This window comes from Oncorhynchus mykiss, chromosome 25 (genome assembly GCF_057628025.1).
Source record: "Oncorhynchus mykiss isolate SJ-2025 chromosome 25, ASM5762802v1, whole genome shotgun sequence".
NCBI lineage: Eukaryota > Metazoa > Chordata > Actinopteri > Salmoniformes > Salmonidae > Oncorhynchus > Oncorhynchus mykiss.
This window is the reverse complement of record NC_143046.1, coordinates 24,663,653-24,683,367: the sequence shown is the minus strand read 5'-3', so window position 1 is coordinate 24,683,367 and position 19,715 is coordinate 24,663,653. Positions and strand designations below refer to the sequence as shown.

The following is a 19,715-nucleotide window of genomic DNA, read 5'->3' as shown; positions in this document are numbered from 1 at the left end:
CTCACTCCCCACTCCTCTGCTCTCCACTCTCCCTGGCTCATCTCAGCCCCATCTCCTCTCTCCCTGGCTCATCTCAGCCCCATCTCCTCTCTCCCTGGCTCATCTCAGCCCCATCTCATCTCAGCCCCATCTCATCTCAGCCCCATCTCATCTCAGCCCCATTTCCACTCTCCCTGGCTCATCTCAGCCCCATCTCCACTCTCTATGGCTCATCTCATCCCCATCTCCCCTCTCCCTGGCTCATCCCAGCCCCATCTCATCTCAGCCCCATCTCCTCTCCCTGGCTCATCTCGACCCCCTCTCCTCTCTCCCTGGCTCATCTCAGCCCCATCTCCTCTCTCTCTGGCTCATCTCAGCCCCATCTCCTCTCTCCCTGGCTCATCTCAGCCCCATCTCCTCTCTCCCTGGCTCATCTCAGCCCCATCTCCCCTCTCCCTGGCTCATCTCAGCCCCATCTCCCCTCTCCCTGGCTCATCTCAGCCCCATCTCCTCTCTCCCTGGCTCATCTCAGTCCCATCTCCTCTCTCACTGGCTCATCTCAGCCCCATCTCCCCTCTCCCTGGCTCATCTCAGCCCCATCTCCTCTCTCCCTGGCTCATCTCAGTCCCATCTCCTCTCTCACTGGCTCCCTGTAAAAGCTCTGAGAAGATCACAGAGGATCAAGAGTATCTTACAGCTTCACAGGGTTTGGGCTAATAGAAACCAGACCAGAGCAGACCCTTTACAGTCTAAAGACCACTGCCTCCCCTCTCTTTCTTCTACTATCCCTCCTCCTTCTCTCTCCACCCTCCTCCCTCCCTCTTTTCAATCTTTCCCCTCTTCCCCATCCTCTCCACTCACTCCCCCCTCCTCTGCTCTCCCCTCTCCTCTCTCCTCCTCCCCTTCCCCTCTCTATCTGGGGCGGCAGGGTAGCCTAGTGGTTAGAGCGTTGGACTAGTAACCGGAAGGTTGCAAGTTCAAACCCCCGAGCTGTTGTTCTGCCCCTGAACAGGCAGTTAGTTAACCCACTGTTCCTAGGCCGTCATTGAAAATAAGAATTTGTTCTTAACTGACTTGCCTAGTTAAATAAAGGTAAAATAAAAAAATATTCCATCTCCCTCCTCTTCCCTTCCTCTCCTTCTCCCCTTCCCTTCTATCTCCCCCCACTGGTTTTATGTTTATCCCTAATCATCCCTCTCTCAACATCCCCATTACTACCCCCCACGAGGATCAATACAGGTTAAGAAGTCTATCCAAAAAGAGACAGGGAATTTCAATGTTGCTCACTGCTTGTCTGTTCGACTGAAACTGATGTCTACATTTTCCTCCCATGTATTTAGCATTTTTACAAATCTTCATCCTTCTTCTCCTTTTCATCTTCATCATCATCATGAACACTAACATATTCTCTCCTCTTTGTCATCCTGTTTTAGGAGGGGGCCTTCGCCCTGGTGTTCAAAAGCCATTATTTCCCCGGAGAGGCTGTAGCCACCAGGTCAGTATACATGTCCACTACCTCACACGTCTCTCTCCGTCTGGTCTTGTCTGTGAGTTCTCCACACACTAACGTATGGAAACATGATCAAAAAAATAATCAAGACCCATTGGCATTGACTCATCATCTATTGCCACAATAAAGCAATAAAACCTGATTAGCCATATATTGGTGTTCAGATTGTGTCTCTGCCTACGTCTATTCCGTCTATTCCATGGGTCACGTTTGATGACAGGAAGTTGAAACAGTCAGGGTTTACAGGAAAGGGGTGGAAGTGTGAGGTGGATCTCTCTTTAAGTGTGTGTGTGTGTGTGTGTGTGTGTCTGTGTCTGTGTCTGTGTGTGTGTGTGTGTGTGTGTGTGTGTGTGTGTGTGTGTGACTTTTAGATCCAGACAGGGGAGTGTGGTCCAGGTTCAGTCACTCCTTGCTGGGCCTCTCTAAAGCTGGCTGCTGGCCTCTTGCCTGGCTCTCCTCTACTCTACTCTCTGTGACTCATTAGGCTCTGCTCTGTTTCCTCTTGCTTCTCAGGGAGAAAACCCTGGCCAGCACCTATTACACTCAATCACCTCTGACGTCTTGATTTCTTCAATTATTTCTCTCTGTTTCCTCGTTGGTAGACTGAGAGAAGAGGGCGAGGGCTGTTGACCTATGGTTTATAGTACACAGTAAAGAGGATGATTGGTTGATGTTGGTGCTGTTGCCAGGGTTCAGTTAGTCCACCTGTTGTTGCTCCACCTGGATATAGTGGGTTTCACTGAATAATATAACTCTCTCTCTCTCTCTCTCTCTCTCTCTCTCTCTCTCTCTCTCTCTCCCTACCCTCTCTGTCTCTCTCTCTCTCCCTACCCTCTCTCTTCTCTTCTCTTCTCTCTCTCTCTCTCTCCCTCCCTACCCTCTCTCTTCTCTCTCTCTCTCTCTCTCTCTCTCCCTACCCTCTCTGTCTCTATCTCTCCCTACCCTCTCTCTCTCTCTCTCTCTCTCTCTCTCTCTCTCTCTCTCTCTCCCTACCCTCTCTGTCTTTCTCTCTCTCTCTCTCTCTCTCTCTCTCCCTACCCTCTCTGTCTCTTTCTCTCATTTTCTCTCTGATAGTTGCCTGCTGTTTTTAGCTTAGTCTTGTATTGAGAGCCAGGACTGAGCTGACAGTTAATGTCTTGCATTGTTAGCGCTGTCTCCCAGGGTAGAGGGAGAAACGGAGGGAGGAAGTGATTAAGCAGTGATGCTAGCCCCTGCTCCCTCTCTTTTTGGCAGAACTTATCAGCCCTCCATCAAGGCTTGCCTGAGAATCACTGTCTCTACATCTCTCTCTCTCTCTCTCTCTCTCTCTCTCTCTCTCTGTACCCTGCCATCACACCTGCAACCCTGTACATGTGACTATTAAACACTGTACCCTGCCATCACACCTGTAACCCTGTACATGTGACTATTAAACACTGTACCCTGCATCACACATGCAACCCTGTACATGTGACTATTAAACACTGTACCCTGCCATCACACCTGCAACCCTGTACATGTGACTATTAAACACTGTACCCTGCCATCACACCTGTAACCCTGTACATGTGACTATTAAACACTGTACCCTGCATCACACCTGCAACCCTGTACATGTGACTATTAAACACTGTACCCTGCCATCACACCTGGAACCCTGTACATGTGACTATTAAACACTGTACCCTGCCATCACACCTGCAACCCTGTACATGTGACTATTAAACACTGTGCCCTGCCATCACACCTGCAACCCTGTACATGTGACTGTTAAACACTCTGAATCTGAAAAGAACAGCACAGCATACTGTCTTTCAGCCTGACGTCACTCTGCCCAAGTGTACAGCTCCTTGTTCACTGCTCCCAGCTCCACGTACAGGGCTGACAGAGAAGACAAGGATACAGGGAACAGAGGGAAAGAAAAGAGTGTAATTGAGAAACTGCTGTTTTCTTGGAGCCTCAGGTGGGAATTACTCCAGCCAAGTGTAAGCTGTCAAACAGCACAATGCTACATACATAGGTGTAATTGAGATGTAGATATTTATGGAGTGTTAAGTACTTTTATCAGGTGCTTGGTGTACAGTGCACTCTGTCATAGGTCCTACTTGATCTATATACAGGTTAGGTTTGCCACGCCCTCTCTCCTCACCTGTTATGCACACACACACACACACACACACACACACACACACACACACACACACACACACCAGCCAATCAGAGAAGCACACATGGAGCACTGGAGACAGAATGCATGGCTGATGAGCTAGAAACATGAGCAGGAACTGACTCAACCACCTGTAGGGGAGAGGGAGGACAAGGAGCAGGAACCTGCTAAAAAACAAGAGAGAGACAGAGGGAACGAGGAAGAGGAGGAGGGGGAGAGGTGAATTAGGGGACAGACAGGCAGAGAGTAAAAGTAAGAGATAGTATGACAGAGACACACAGAGGAGAAAAAGGAGAGAGAGCGAGGAGTGCTCCAGGTACTTCATTATCGTGGAGTGAACAATGGGAGTCATTCAACAGCGACACTCGGGAGAAAGAGTTCAGCTGAGGTGTGGAGACCAATCCCAGCTCATGTTCCCCTGCTGAGGGAAATGTTACACTCACAAGACATTTTTTAAGACATTACACTGTGTGCTCGTTTGTGTTCTCTCACACAAGATAGAAATCTAACCATTTCTCCCCTTCTATCCCCTCTGTCTTTCCCCTTCATCCCCATCCCCCTATCATCCCCCTCTCATTCCCCTATCATCCCCATCCCCCTCTCATCCCCCTATCATCCCCCTATCATTCCCCTTTCTCTCTCTCTCCTTCAGGAGAGGAAGTCCTCTTCTCATTGGTGTGCGGAGCAAGTATGAGCTTTCCGCAGAGCACATCCCGATCCAGTACAACAGTGGTGAGCTCTGTTCCTCTCTCCCAAGCCTCTTCTCCAGCTGACGTTCTCACTTCACAGTGTTCTCCAACCTCGCTGTCTGCCCACTGTCCTCACAGAAACCTGACTGTGTTAGTTAACGCATCTGAACACGTTCTGTTCCATAATATTCATGGTCAGATCTCTAATTTGAGACACAAGTGTGTAACTGGAACTGACACATACATCATGCATTGATATTAATGAGGTTATATGTCTGTATCTCAAGTCATGATTCAGGTCAGTAGGAGTACACCCTTGCATAACAAACTAACCAACCTAATCAATCAATTAAGTAACTGTGTCCTAACCCTAACAGTAGCAGTACTTACTGTGAGCAGTACCCATATCTGTCCTAACCAAAGCAGTAGCAGTACTTACTGTGAGCAGTATCTGTATCTGTCCTAACCCTAACAGTAGCAGTACTTACTGTGAGCAGTACCCATATCTGTCCTAACCAAAGCAGTAGCAGTACTTACTGTGAGCAGTATCTGTATCTGTCCTAACCCTAACAGTAGCAGTACTTACTGTGAGCAGTACCCATATCTGTCCTAACCAAAGCAGTAGCAGTACTTACTGTGAGCAGTATCTGTATCTGTCATAACCCTAACAGTAGCAGTACTTACTGTGAGCAATACCTGTATCTGTCCTAATCCTAACAGTATCTGTATCTGTCCTAACCCTAACAGTATACTAACCCTAACCCTGTCCTATCCGTAGCACCATACTACTTTGTCCTGAGGGACTGTGCAGTCACCCCAGTGTCTACAGAGCGACAGGGGGCTGCTGAGCCCGTAGGTGCGCTAACTACCAAATAAACACGTGGGTGTTGTGGGTTCTGACCTCTGATTGGATTGAACCGCCTCATAAGAGTTGCATGACTAACAACAATCAGAATCCCTTTAATCAGACACACGTCTCCAATGATTCCACTGTTAAATGATTGTCTACTTGTGCAAAAATGATGCAGAATCACAAAAATTATGGTTATGAGAAATGAGACTCTTGCTTCTTGTGGAAATGCTGCCAGTACTGTGTGGAACCTCTATGGGTTATTATAGGTTAACATCATGATCACACTCAGTGGAAAGTAGTGTCAGGTTAATAACATAACAATAAGACATTATGTCTCTAAAGCGCCCTTTCTTCTGATGAATAGGGTGCTGAATCCTCATCCTCTAACTATTACCTAGAAACGAGGAGTAGGACAGCCCTCTCCAAATGATAGATTTCAAATTGACCTTGATATGCATGTTATAAAAAAATCTGCTCCTTACATACTCATTGGCCAGTTAATAAGAGTTCTGCGTTCTCTGTGTGTGTCAGCTATCTAAAGAATAGCCCGTAGATGTGTTGACTGCCTTCACCCTGCTATCTGTTAACTTAGCCCAGCTCCACTTTAATAGTGATGTATCCTGCCTGCTGGAGTCCAAAGTCTGAGGCCCAATGAGAAAGGAACCCGGAAGAGTAGGAGGACACTGGGTTGCATCTCAATGCTATAAAGTGGCTTCCTCCTCTCTGCTCCTTTCCCTCATCTCCTCTCATCTAAAAACACAAGATAGGTGAGGCAACATAGTGGATGGAAATGTATTTTCGCCTGTCGAGTGCAGATGAAGGAAAGAAACAAGGAAACAAGATGTCACTTATCACTATTAGGGACTAAAACTGTGACAAAGGACAAAGGTCACTGTGTGTGAGTCACCTCATAAATACCATGGACAAATCAATACAGATTGCAAATTGAACTCCCATATCCACCTGGTTATTGATTCCAGAATCTTCTGAGATGAACCAATGTAAACATATGATTAGCTTGTTTATTGGTGGTCAAAGGACCCTTGACTCCTCTCCTCTGCCTGTCAATCCCGATCACCTGTCAACTCTCATCCCACCTGTTATGTTTTGGTTTAAATCATTGGGTTGTTGATTAAATCCCTCTCTGTTTGTCATTGTTCACTGTTCACACTCGCAATCGTTAGTTTACAGCACTTTACTTGAACCCTCCACCTTGAAGGCTAAGTATCAAATCAAAACAAATCAAATTGAATTGGGCACATACACATGGTTAGCAGATGTTAATGCGAGTGGAGCGAAATGCTTGTGCTTCTAGTTCCGACAGTGCATTAATATCTAACAAGTAATCTAACAATTTCAAAACAACTACCTTATACACACAAGTGTAAAGGAATGAATAAGAAGAATATGTACATATAAATACATGGATGGGCGACAGCAGTGCAGCATAGGCCAGATGCAGTAGATGGTATAGAGTACAGTATATACATATGAGATGAGTAATGTAGGGTATGTAATCATTAAAAAAGTGGCATTGTTTAAAGTGACTAGTGATACATGTATTACATCCAATTATTAATTATTAAAGTGGCTAGAGATTGAGTCAGTATGTTGGCAGCAGCCACTCAATGTTAGTGATGGCTGTTTAACAGTCTGATGGCCTTTAGATAGAAGCTGTTTTTCAGTCTCTCGGTCCCAGCTTTGATGCACCTGTACTGACCTCGCCTTCTGGATGATAGCGGGGTGAACAGGCAGTGGCTCGGGTGGTTGTTGTCCTTGATGATCTTTTGGCTTTCCTGTAACATCGGGTGGTGTAGGTGTCCTGGAGGACAGGTAGTTTGCCCCCGGTGATGCGTTGTGCAGACCTCACTACCCTCTGGAGAGCCTTACGGTTGTGGGCGGAGCAGTTGCCGTACCAGGCGGTGATACAGCCCGACAGGATGCTCTCGATTGTGCGTCTGTAAAAGTTTGTGAGTGTTTTCGGTGACAAGACAAATTTCTTCAGCCTCCTGAGGTTGAAGAGGCGCTGCTGCGCCTTCTTCACCACGCTGTCAGTGTGGGTGGATAATTTCAGTTTGTCCGTAATGTGTGCGCCGAGGAACTTAAAACTTTCCATCTCCTCCACTACTGTCCCGTCGATGTGGATAGGGGGTGCTCCCTCTGCTGTTTCCTGAAGTCCACGATCATCTCCATTGTTTTGTTGATGTTGAGTGTGAGGTTATTTTCCTGACACCACAATACATAGGTATTCCTCTTGTCCAGATTTGATAGGGCAGTGTGCAGTGTGATTGCGATTGCGTTGTCTGTGGACCTATTGGGGCGGTAGGCAAATTGGAGTGGGTCTAGGGTATCAGGTAGGGTGGAGGTGATTTGATCCTTGACTCGTCTCTCAAAGCACTTCAAGATGACGGAAGTGAGTGCTACTGGGCGGTAGTCGTTTAGCTCAGTTACCTTAGCTTTCTTGGGGACAGGAACAGTGGTGGCCCTCTTGAAGCATGTGGGCACAGCAGACTGGGATAGGGTTGATTGAATATGTCTGTTAACACACCAAACACACCAGTAGCCACCATCATGATCATGACATACAGTATAAGCAGTTATATGCATGTCACAAGCAGTCACTAGTTAATTACAAATGACTTAAACAGTCTAGGTGAAAAGTTCAAGTAAAGCCAGAAGTGTTGATTACCCTGACCCAGTCTGAACCATGCCCTCTGTCCTGTAGGTCTGTTCAAGGAGGGGGTCCAGGATAAGAACAGCCACAACCGGCCAGACAAGCCAGACAACTCCACTGCTGTGAATTCAGCTGGAGACGGCAAGGCTGTAGAGTACTACTTTGCCTCCGACGCCAGGTGAGCTGAAAGCCCTAGGTGTGTGTGTTTGTGTGTGTGTGTGTGCATGCATGCTTGTGTGCTTGTCTTATGCTCCCACCTGTCCCTGCCCAGTGCCATCATAGAGCACACCAACAAGGTTATCTACCTGGAGGATGATGACATTGCAGCAGTGGTCGGGGGCAAGTTGTCCCTCCATAGGCTGAACAGCCTGGCAGGGGAGAATCCAGTCCGGGCAATCCAGACCCTCCAGATGGAACTACAGGAGATTATGAAAGGTCAGAGGTTAATCATAGGGCTCATCGCCGTGGCAACCTGGGAGTTTACTTGGAGTAGGATATAGTGTCCCAGGCCCTACACAGTAATGTAAGATCTGTTTTGTGCCAGGTTAGGATATGAGGAGGGTAGGCGAAACCTCATTGTAGATCTGTGTGCCTAAGGGTAACAAATACCTGGAGTGGTCAATACCAATACACATTCCTATTCACACAGAGATCATATACCTGGAGTGGTCAATACCAATACACCTTCCTATTCACACAGAAATCATATACCTGGAGTGGTCAATACCAATACACCTTCCTATTCACACAGAAATCGTATACCTGGAGTGGTCAATACCAATACACCTTCCTATTCACACAGAGATCATACACCTGAAGTGGTCAATACCAATACACCTTCCTATTCACACAGAAATCATATACCTGGAGTGGTCAACACCAATACACCTTCCTATTTACACAGAGATCATATACCTGGAGTGGTCAATACCAATACACCTTCCTATTCACACAGAAATCCTATACCTGGAGTGGTCAATACCAATACACCTTCCTATTCACACAGAGATCATATACCTGGAGTGGTCAATACCAATACACCTTCCTATTCACACAGAGATCATATACCTGGAGTGGTCAATACCAATACACCTTCCTATTCACACAGAAATCATATACCTGGAGTGGTCAATACCAATACACCTTCCTATTCACACAGAAATCATATACCTGGAGTGGTCAATACTAATACACCTTCCTATTCACACAGAAGTCAAAGATAGGGTATTGTGTCATACCTGAGAAACGTAGTCTGATTTACAGAGAGACAGGCCCATGGTTAACCATACTTTAATGCAGTCACTAGCTACAAGAACAGGAGAGCAAGATCTCCCCCTGTTGACGTTAGGGAGAACCTACACCAGTGTGCTATGAGATTGAAACGCAGTCATCATGCTCCGTGTCCCTCGTCTCTCTCTCTCTTTCTGTGCAGGTAACTTTGAGGCATTTATGCAAAAGGAGATCTTTGAGCAGCCAGAGTCTGTCTTCAACACCATGAGGGGACGGATCTGTTTTCACACCAACAAAGGTAGCTTACCATAGTGATGTCATATTCTGATTGATGTCACTCTGTTGTTTCGGGATGTCGGTGATACTGTGCTGTATCTTCAATCAATACTAGCACAGCAACTCACGGAGGCAAGCATAGGTTATTAACAGTTACTACATGGATGTATAGCGTGATTCCTCAGGAAACCCAGACAAAAATAATACTAAGATTTGGGGGGGGGGGGATTTTCACGAATTGTAATCCATAGAAGGGTCCTTTGGAGGAAGGAATATTTGACGTTTGTATTTTAAAGCATAATTGAGTAATAATTCATCAACGTTAGCATATTTATTGCAGGCCTCCTTTAAGACTCCATAGTCTGTAGGTGCCACAAAGAAAACATGCCATATGAGGCTTTACTGCTTGCTCTGTAATGTGATTAGTATTTTGATTTCCAATGTTAGTAGTAAACATTTTTTTATTTTTTATTTCACCTTTATGTAACCAGGTAGGCTAGTTGAGAACAAGTTCTCATTTACAACTGCGACCTGGCCAAGATAAAGCAAAGCAGCTCGACACAATCAACGACACAGAGTTACACATGGACTAAACAAACATACAATCAATAATACAGTAGAAAAATCTATATACAGCATGTGCAAATGAGGTAGGATAAGAGAGGTAAGGCAATAAATAGGCCGTGGTGGCAAAGTTATTACAATATAGCAATTAAACACTAGAATGGTAGAATGTGCTGAAGATAAATGTGCAAGTTGAGATACTGGGGTGCAAAGGAGCAAGATAAATAAATAACTACAGTATGAGGATGAGGTAGATTGGATGGGCTATTTACAGATGATCTACTGTATGTGCAGTGATCTGTGAGCTGCTCTGACAGCTGGTGCTTAAAGCTAGTGAGGGAGGTAAGAGTCTCTAGCTTCAGAGATTTTTGAAGTTCGTTACAGTAATTGGCAGCAGAGAACTGGAAGGAGAGGCTGCCAAAGGAAGAATTGGCTTTGGGGGTGACCAGTGAGATTTACCTGCTGGAGCGCGTGCTACCGGTGGGTGCTGCTATGGTGACCAGCGAGCTGAGATAAGGGAGGACTTTACCTAGCAGAGTCTTGTAGATGACCTGGAGCCAGTGGGTTTGGCGATGAGTATGAGGCGAGGGCCAGCCAACGAGATCATACAGGTCGCAGTGGTGGGTAGTATATGGGACTTTGGTGACAAAACGGATGACACTGTGATAGACTGCATCCAATTTGTTGAGTAGAGTGCCATATAGAATGACACATTAACACTATAAACCAGCTCTGTGAAACATGAATATTGAATTGGAAAATTGTTTCACTATATTGTTGAACATAATATACTCTATGGGCATATCAACGTTCTAGAGGGGGATCTCTTCTTGTGTTAAAGTTATGGCCCATTTTATATAGACAAACGTCGTTGTCAATGTAACCAATCACAGTCCCCCTTTCACTTGTATCCTGGCACATCCTGCAAATCACCAGCAGAGAGCGACCATTTTGAATCCATTTTCACATTCACTCTGTTGGTAATACTTACAAATTGGACCATAACTCTAAAAGTAGCAGAGATCCCACTCTGGAACTTTGATATGCTTGTTTCTCTCCTGAACTTACTTTGTGTCGTCAACGTAGTGTGATGTAAAGAGGCTCATAGTTACCCCTCTTACCTCCTTGGACAAATATGAATGCTGATGGTCCCCCCTCTCCTCTCCTCTCCTGTCTTGTTCTCAGTGATCCTGGGAGGGCTGAAGGATCACCTGAAGGAGATCAAACGCTGCAGACGCCTCATCGTGATTGGCTGTGGAACCAGCTTCCACGCTGCCGTGGCTGTAAGTGAACCAACCAGAAGTGTGATTGAGGAAGAGGAGGAGAAAGAAAAGATGATGATGACCATTGTAATTATGATAAGGATGAGTCTCTCTCTCTCTTTCTCTTTCTCTCTTTCTCTCTTTCTCTCTCTCTCTCTATCTCTCTCTCTCTCTCTCTCTCTCTCTCTCTCTCTCTCTCTCTCCAGACCAGACAGATTCTGGAGGAGCTGACAGAGCTTCCTGTCATGGTGGAACTGGCTAGTGACTTCCTGGACCGCAACACACCCGTCTTCAGAGATGATGTCTGCTTCTACATCAGCCAATCAGGTAATTCCTCAGAGCGATTAATCTGCTACACAATTTTGTATTGCTGGTGTTTCATAAAACTCTCTCTGGTGGAGACTAGATGCTCTAATAGAGAGAACTCTCTCTCTGGTGGAGACTAGATGTTCTAATAGAGAGAACTCTCTGGTGGAGACTAGATGTTCTAATAGAGAACTCTCTGGTGGAGACTAGATGTTCTAAGAGAGAGAACTCTCTGGTGGAGACTAGATGTTCTAATAGAGAGAACTCTGGTGGAGACTAGATGTTCTAATAGAGAGAACTCTGGTGGAGACTAGATGTTCCAATAGAGATAACTCTCTGGTGGAGACTAGATGCTCTAATAGAAATAACTCTGTTGGAGACTAGATGTTCTAATAGAGAGAACTCTCTGGTGGAGACTAGATGCTCTAATTGAGAGAACTCTCTCTCTGGTGGAGACTAGATGCTCTAATTGAGAGAACTCTCTCTCTGGTGGAGACGGAATGTTCTAATAGAGAGAACTCTCTGGTGGAGACTGGATGTTGTAATAGACAGAACTCTCTCTCTGGTGGAGACTGGATGTTCTAATAGAGAGAACTCTCTCTCTGGTGGAGACTAGATGTTCTAATAGAGAGAACTCTCTCTCTGGTGGAGACTGGATGTTCTAATAGAGAAAACTCTCTCTCTCTCTCTCTCTCTCTCTGGTGGAGACTGGATGTTCTAATAGAGAGAACTCTCTCTGGTGAAGACTGGATGTTCTAATAGAGAAAAGGCTGGTATGGATACTGTGGGTAATCTGTTGACTAAGGGAGAATTCTAGTGTGTTTTGCTGGTATAAATGATGACATGCCTTGGCTATCTCCGTCCTTCTCCACTCAGGTGAGACAGCAGACACTCTGATGGCTCTGAGGTACTGTAAGGATAGAGGAGCTCTGACCGTGGGGGTCACCAACACAGTGGGCTCCTCCATCTCCAGAGACACAGACTGCGGGGTGCACATCAACGCCGGTCCAGAGATCGGTGTGGCCAGTACCAAGGCCTACACCAGCCAGTTTGTGGCTCTCATCATGTTTGGTCTGATGATGAGTGAGGACAGGATCTCCCTGCAGCCGAGGAGGCTGGAGATCATCAATGGACTTAGGATTCTCCCAGGTGAGTTCCTCTATGAAAGCCATGTAGAATGACACATTAACACTATAAACCAGCTCAGTGAAACAAAACTGCATCTGTAACCATCACACACTATAGCCAATAGATTACTGCCAGGTGTTACAAAATGGATTGAGTGAACAAAATAGTTGAATGAGAGTGAACCAAACCCTCTCTCCCTCCTCCTTTCGCTCTCCCTCACCCTCTCTGTCTCTCTCTTCTTCCTCTCTCAGACATGATCAAGAAGGTTCTGACTCTGGATAATAAGATCAAGTCCATAGCAGATGAGCTGTATCAGCAGAAGTCTCTGCTGGTCATGGGACGAGGCTTCAACTACGCCACCTGTCTGGAGGGGGCACTGGTGAGGACAGATCTACGATCAGCTTACCCACCCCAAATCCTGACCCTAAACCATTATAGGAAACTTGCCAAACTGACGTTAAATCAGTTTCTAGGGGCAATGTTTTGCTTTTACTCCTATTTTTCGCTCCTTTATATATCATTAAACATCTCACTTTATATTGACATGCCTGTTAATCTATATGAATTATAGACTATTATAGACTATTGATTATTTTATGTCACTGATTGATTCTTCCCAAACAGAAAATCAAGGAAATCACGTACATGCATTCAGAGGGCATCCTGGCTGGGGAGCTGAAGCACGGCCCTCTGGCTCTGATTGACAAGCACATGCCCGTCATCATGATCATCATGAAAGACGCCTGCTACACCAAGTGTCAGAACGCACTGCAGCAGGTCACAGCCAGATCGGTACGTCACATTCCTCACATCACATATTCAAATGCACGTAGACACAACTAAATACCCACCTCGTATGCACGCCCATGACTTAACTGGCTCACGCGCAGTACACAGGCAAAAAAACGAATAACACACACACAGCCTCACTATCAAAAGCTTTGAATAATGAATTCAAATGAATTGATCGATATACTTCGGTAAACCGCTCTGTCTTTCTCTCCTTCCCGTTCAGGGGCGGCCGATTATCCTGTGCTGCCAGGACGACCAGGAGATGTCTAAAAATGCGTATAAGACCATTGAGCTGCCTCACACAGTGGACTGTCTCCAGGGCATCCTCAGTGTCATCCCCCTGCAGCTCCTGTCCTTCCACCTGGCCGTGCTTCGGGGATACGACGTGAGTCTACCACTACCTGCTCTTTCCTTATGGACTTTAATTACCTAGATTTGAATATGTTTTATTCCAATTTCATTACTAAAAGCATCAATATCAATGGTTACAAGTACACACTAAATCAACTACCCACACACCAGTGGCGGTCAGTGCCGTTTTAAGATGAGGGAGGATCATTATTTGTTTTCTATTACAGCATATTGGATGACTGTCATTCATATTCCAGTCACCCAGCTCAATGTAACATTGATAGGTTTAGGCTGCTACATGATACTCACATCCTGTACCCATCATGAGGTTGCTACAACCTAGCCTATGAATGAAAGTTTACAACGTAGGTGCACAGGTCGAGAGAAATTTTAATAATCAAGGTGACAGCCATCAAGACCGCCTTGCACAATTTTGCCTGCATCTAGCTGATCTAGGGTATAATCATTAATCCAACAGAAACGAGAGTTTCTATTGGACTAATTCAGGTATGTTTAACCCCATTTTGTTCCATATGCTTCCGGTTAGGAAACATTTTTCAACAGAATTGGTGGAATGAATACACCCCTGATCACATGCGAACACAGTTCACTTTCATAGCAGCCACATACAAACAGCATGATACCTGTGATCATTGTATAATTCCTTCTCGCATCTACGTTCTCTCCCCTCACCTTATATATTCGCTTGTGGACTTCAGTGCACAACACATCAGCTGTATGTGACCAAGTCAAACCTTCATATCATAACCGCAAACCGCTATACACAGCCTACATCGTTATTTGCTATTAGCTAATGTTAGCTAATGTCATAGACAACATAGCTACTCGAACTAAAATGTTAGTAAACCCGCTACAATCATGCAGTACAGTGTACAGTCAACAACAAGCAGTTTAGCAGATACACTGGCGGGCCCCGGTGGCAATAAATGAATAAAACCAAAAGCTTACCTTGACTTGGAAGAAATGCAATGTTGGCTAGCCATAGACAGCTAGCTAACATATGTTTGAGGATGCTAAACTAGCTAGCTGCATTTGGTAGCTAAGTGAAAGTGGAAAAAAATGAAATATAGCTAGCTCTCTCTCTCTATCTCACTCTTGCTTCTCCTTCATTTTTTAAGAAATTGGTTCAAAACTGTTCAACTATTGTCTTTCCCTCTCTTTGAGTGAACTACTGACAACATGTTATGCACTGCAGTGCTAGCTAGCTGTAGCTTATGTTTTCAGTAGTAGATTCATTTTCTGATCCTTTGATTGGGTGGACAATATGTCAGTTCATGCAAGAACTCTGATATGTTGGAGGACGTCCTCCAGACGTTGTCATAATTATTGTATAAGTCTATGGAAGGGGGTGAGAACCATGAGCCTCCTAGGTTTTGTATTGAAGTCAATGTACCCAGAGGAGGCCGGAAACTACTGTAGATGTCCTCGGCTACACCATGGTGTTACCCTGCAGAGTGCTTTTGAGGCTACTGTAGACCTTCATTGCAAAATATGTGAATATATTTAGTATAGTTTTATCTCAAAATCAGAACTTTTTTTAATGTTTCACTATTTTTATTTTTCTGAGGAGCCTCCACTGCCATATGCTGTATGTGTATGTAGTCTTGTCTCCTTTACTCATCAGTATTGATCTGATTTAATGGCTGTCTCTCTCCTCTGGTTGCAGGTGGACTGTCCCAGGAACCTGGCCAAGTCTGTCACTGTGGAGTAATAGCAGACAGACAGACAGGAGGCAAACAGGACAGGAGGCAGTAGAGACCATAACACTCTGCTCAAGAGAGACACTGAGTGGAGGCTTACACATAAAAGTGCAATTGTGTGTGTGTGTGTGTGTGTGTGTGTGTGTGTGTGTGTGTGTGTGTGTGTGTGTGTGTGTGTGTGTGTGTGTGTGTGTGTGTGTGTGTGTGTGTGTGTGTGTGTGTGTGTGTGTGTGTGTGTGTGTGTGTGTGTGTGTGTGTGTGTGTAAATCTCACGACTGTTTGACCATCTGTCCAATCAGCAGCATTATCACCAATAATGTTTCCAAAGCAAGAGACTATACACTACTGTGCCTTGTACCCAATTGGTGCCTTGTCCACAAACAGTTGAGCCAAAAACACCAAATGTTGGAATAATGCATTGACTTGGTAGATTGAAGTGCTTATAACTCTGCAATATGTGAAAAAGTACATTGTGAATGTTTATGATAATATTATCTTCATGTGTATTGGGCTCTCTGTCCTGTGGCAGTCTATTATCTTCACTTTGTATCTTGGGAAGTGTAGTCTATTCCATAGCATTCCTTTATACAGAATAGCCTATCCTATAGAGCCCCACAGTGGAAGTGTCATAATATCCATAAAACCTAGCGGTCAAACAGGGAAATGGTTCCAATCGTTTTTCCCTTCGGGGATTTTAGAAACACTTAAAATAAGGTCTGTGTTTTGTGAAGGCTTACCCTGGTGTGATGTTTTGATAACCATGTAAATCTCTCTCGAACAAGGTGACTTTTATCAATATATTCAGCTCTATTTACTCTCAGATTCGAAAATGCTAATTAGCATTAAAGTATACTACAAATCCCTGCAAGCTCCTGCATGTCATCTCAACTAACAGGTATTATATCAAGAAAAAAATGTATTGCACAAGACAGTTCACAGAATTGTCGTTTTAAAGAAATGTTGCCAATTTATTCATGACTAAATTTAGCTAACTTTAGAGAGTTAATCCAGAGATTCTTACCTTTGCTTCGATTCGGCAGTCTCGTCCAGATCATCATGGTATTTGTAGTTTTTTTTAATAGCCACATTAGCAGCTAAATAGCATTTCATTTGTGGGGGTAAATACAGGCTAATATATTGATAAAAGTCGCCTTGTCCTAGAGAGATTTACATGGTTATCAAAATGTAATGCCAGGGGAAGCCTACACGAAACACTGTCCTTATTTATTTATTCTTTCTAAAATCCCCTATGGGCAAAATGAATGGTGGAAAAACAATTGCAACCATTTCTTTGTTTGATTGCTAGGTTTTATGGGTATTATGACTCATACTGTGGTACTCCATAGCTAGGACATTGTAAGGAACTATTCCAGAAAGCGCTATTGATGTACAATGTATGTACATCATAACACTTATGGTGTTATGATGTACACACTTTGCTTTGATGTACTGTATACAGCCTCTATTCATTGTGCTTGTAGTCCTTTTTAATCCTTCTGAGTGAAATTTTTACTCCTGAGGGGATTACTGTTAATCTACACTCCAATCTGTTGAAAAGGGCTGGATGATACTGCTACAGTTTAGTCTCTCAAGACACCATAATAATTATTCTTAATTTAATTCACTACCCTTTCATGAATCCTTATTCTGTGTTGAGTCGTTGTGTGGTGGTCATCATCATCATCATCATCATCACAATCTTATTCTATTTTCTGTCATGCAGCATTGTGGGGGACATCTGTCACATTCTCTGAAGATTGTCTGCGCTTCATTGTCTTATTTATCCCATGTATGATGCCCACTTTCTTTTATATTGTATTTCATCTCCCATAATGCCAGTGTTGACCTAACTATTGTTTTCATGAGGCACTACCCTGACATCTCATAGGAAGAGTGATATGCAGAAGCAAGATATAACATGAATTGTAGTTTTGGCAGTTTCACTACGTGTACTGTATAGGGTAAAACATGTTAGATGTACTGTGTAGGGTAAAACATGTTAGATGTACTGTGTAGGGTAAAACATGTTAGATGTACTGTGTAGGGTATTTCATGTTATATGTACTGTGTAGGGTAAAACATGTTAAATGTACTGTATAGGGTAAAACATGTTGTACTGCAGTTGGTGTATTTATCAGGTTATTTTATGACGATTAAAAAAAGTGATGCTGATTTATCGCTTTAACTATGATTGTATTTTATACCGTAGGTTTTCTAGCAACCAGATATTCAATGAATGAATGAATAAAGGAAACTTTAGGTGAAAATGGAAAGTGTGCTTACCTTGACCTTTTACTGTGCCTCTATGACCCATTTCAGAAAAAAATACAACTTTATATGACCCCTTTCAAACAGCCCCTTGTTGACCACGTATTTGCAGGAATACCCCTTTCATACATACAGTATCAGTGGGTAACTGGCAAATAGGGAGAGGTGGTGGGTGTTGTTAAACCATGAGGGCTGTTTGCAGTTCAAATTAGGGAGGTGTTAAAACAATGGAAGTGTTCATGAATTTAGCTGCTAAAAAATAGAGAACCATTCACATAGACCCAATACCTGTATTTTGGTTAAAGGCTAGCTCTTTAGGTGGGTTTTATTTGTCCATGTTTTTGACCCCCTTGACCCCAGATATACCAACAGATGGTATGAAGAAGCCGGCTGGTATATTAATGGGATTTTGATCTTTGTATGACAGGGATAATACAGTGGGTGTTGGGCCACCATGAGCCACCAGAACAGCTTCAATGCACCTTGGCATGGATTCTACAAGTGTCTGTGTGAGGGACATTTCTTTCATGACAACTTCCATCATTTGGTGTTTTGTTGATGGTGGTGGAAAACGCTGTCTCAGGTGCCGCTCCAGAATCTCCCATAAGTTTACATTTAGGTTGAGATCTGATGACTGAGACACACACACACACACTCACACACACACACACACACCCTTTAAACCCCCTATGCTCCTTTGAGACCCCTGTTTCAAAGTCACTGAGATCTTTTGTGTAACGGTTTTCTTCGTGAGAAGGAGAGTCGGACCAAAATGCAGCGTGTGGTTTACGATCCATGTTTATTAATACGAAACACGAATCTCCAATTCAATACTACAAAACAAAACGTAACGAAAACCTAAACAGCCTATCTGGTGAAAAAAAACACATAGACAGGAACAATCACCCACAAACACACAGTGAAACCCAGGCTACCTAAATATGGTTCCCAATCAGAGACAATGACGAACACCTGCCTCTGATTGAGAACCATATCAGGCCGAACATAGAACTAGACAAACTAGACATGTAACATAGAATGCCCACTCAGATCACACCCTGACCAATCAAAACATAGAAAATACAAAGTAAACTATGGTCAGGGCGTGACAGTACCCCCCCCCCAAGGTGCGGACTCCGGCCGCAAAACCTGAACCTATAGGGGAGGGTCTGGGTGGGCATCTGTCCGCGGTGGCGGCTCTGGCGCTGGACGTGGACCCCACTCCATGACAGTTTTAATCCCCCTCCTAAACGTCCCTAAATAGGTTACCCACCACAATGATAACATGGGACAGAGGGACAGCTCGGGACAGAGGTAACTCGGGACAGATGGGTAGCTCAGCCCTGAGAGGAAGCTCAGCACTGAGAAGAAGCTCAGCACTGAGAAGAAGCTCAGGCAGGTGGTTAGATCCGGCAGATCCTGGCTGGCTGGCGGTTCTGGAAGATCCTGGCTGACTGGCGGATCTGGGAGAATCTGGACGACTGGCAGATCTGGGAGAATCTGGACGACTGGCAGATCTGGGAGAATCTGGACGACTGGCAGATCTGAGAGAGTCTGGACGACTGGCAGATCTGGAAGAGTCTGGTCGACTGGCAGATCTGGAAGAGTCTGGTCGACTGGCAGATCTGGAAGAGTCTGGTCGACTGGCAGATCTGGAAGAGTCTGGTCGACTGGCAGATCTGGAAGAGTCTGGTCGACTGGCAGATCTGGAAGAGTCTGGTCGACTGGCAGATCTGGAAGAGTCTGGTCGACTGGCAGATCTGGAAGAGTCTGGTCGACTGGCAGATCTGGAAGAGTCTGGTCGACTGGCAGATCTGGAAGAGTCTGGTCGACTGGCAGATCTGGAAGAGTCTGGTCGACTGGCAGATCTGGAAGAGTCTGGTCGACTGGCAGATCTGGAAGAGTCTGGTCGACTGGCAGATCTGGAAGAGTCTGGACGACTGGCAGATCTGGAAGAGTCTGGACG

The 19,715-nt window shown here is 44.7% G+C and overlaps 1 protein-coding gene across 2 annotated transcripts in view; it reads left to right on the top strand.

The window, feature by feature from the left end:
• LOC110504813 (glutamine--fructose-6-phosphate aminotransferase [isomerizing] 2) overlaps positions 1 to 17,754 on the top strand; it is a 31,852-nt gene extending 14,098 nt beyond the window's left edge. Inside the window, exons 7-19 of one of the 2 annotated variants that reach the window (XM_036969993.2) lie at positions 1,413 to 1,474; positions 4,288 to 4,367; positions 5,103 to 5,180; positions 7,903 to 8,029; positions 8,123 to 8,286; positions 9,284 to 9,379; positions 11,107 to 11,204; positions 11,390 to 11,510; positions 12,366 to 12,638; positions 12,869 to 12,996; positions 13,242 to 13,409; positions 13,633 to 13,794; positions 15,448 to 17,754. In XM_036969993.2, the coding sequence (XP_036825888.1) occupies positions 1,413 to 1,474; positions 4,288 to 4,367; positions 5,103 to 5,180; positions 7,903 to 8,029; positions 8,123 to 8,286; positions 9,284 to 9,379; positions 11,107 to 11,204; positions 11,390 to 11,510; positions 12,366 to 12,638; positions 12,869 to 12,996; positions 13,242 to 13,409; positions 13,633 to 13,794; positions 15,448 to 15,492 (1,602 nt within the window). In that variant the 3' untranslated portion in view covers positions 15,493 to 17,754. The remainder of the gene's footprint in view (positions 1 to 1,412; positions 1,475 to 4,287; positions 4,368 to 5,102; positions 5,181 to 7,902; positions 8,030 to 8,122; positions 8,287 to 9,283; positions 9,380 to 11,106; positions 11,205 to 11,389; positions 11,511 to 12,365; positions 12,639 to 12,868; positions 12,997 to 13,241; positions 13,410 to 13,632; positions 13,795 to 15,447) is intronic. The other variant, XM_036969994.2, reaches the window with a different exon arrangement.
• Positions 17,755 to 19,715: the final 1,961 nt, after the last annotated feature.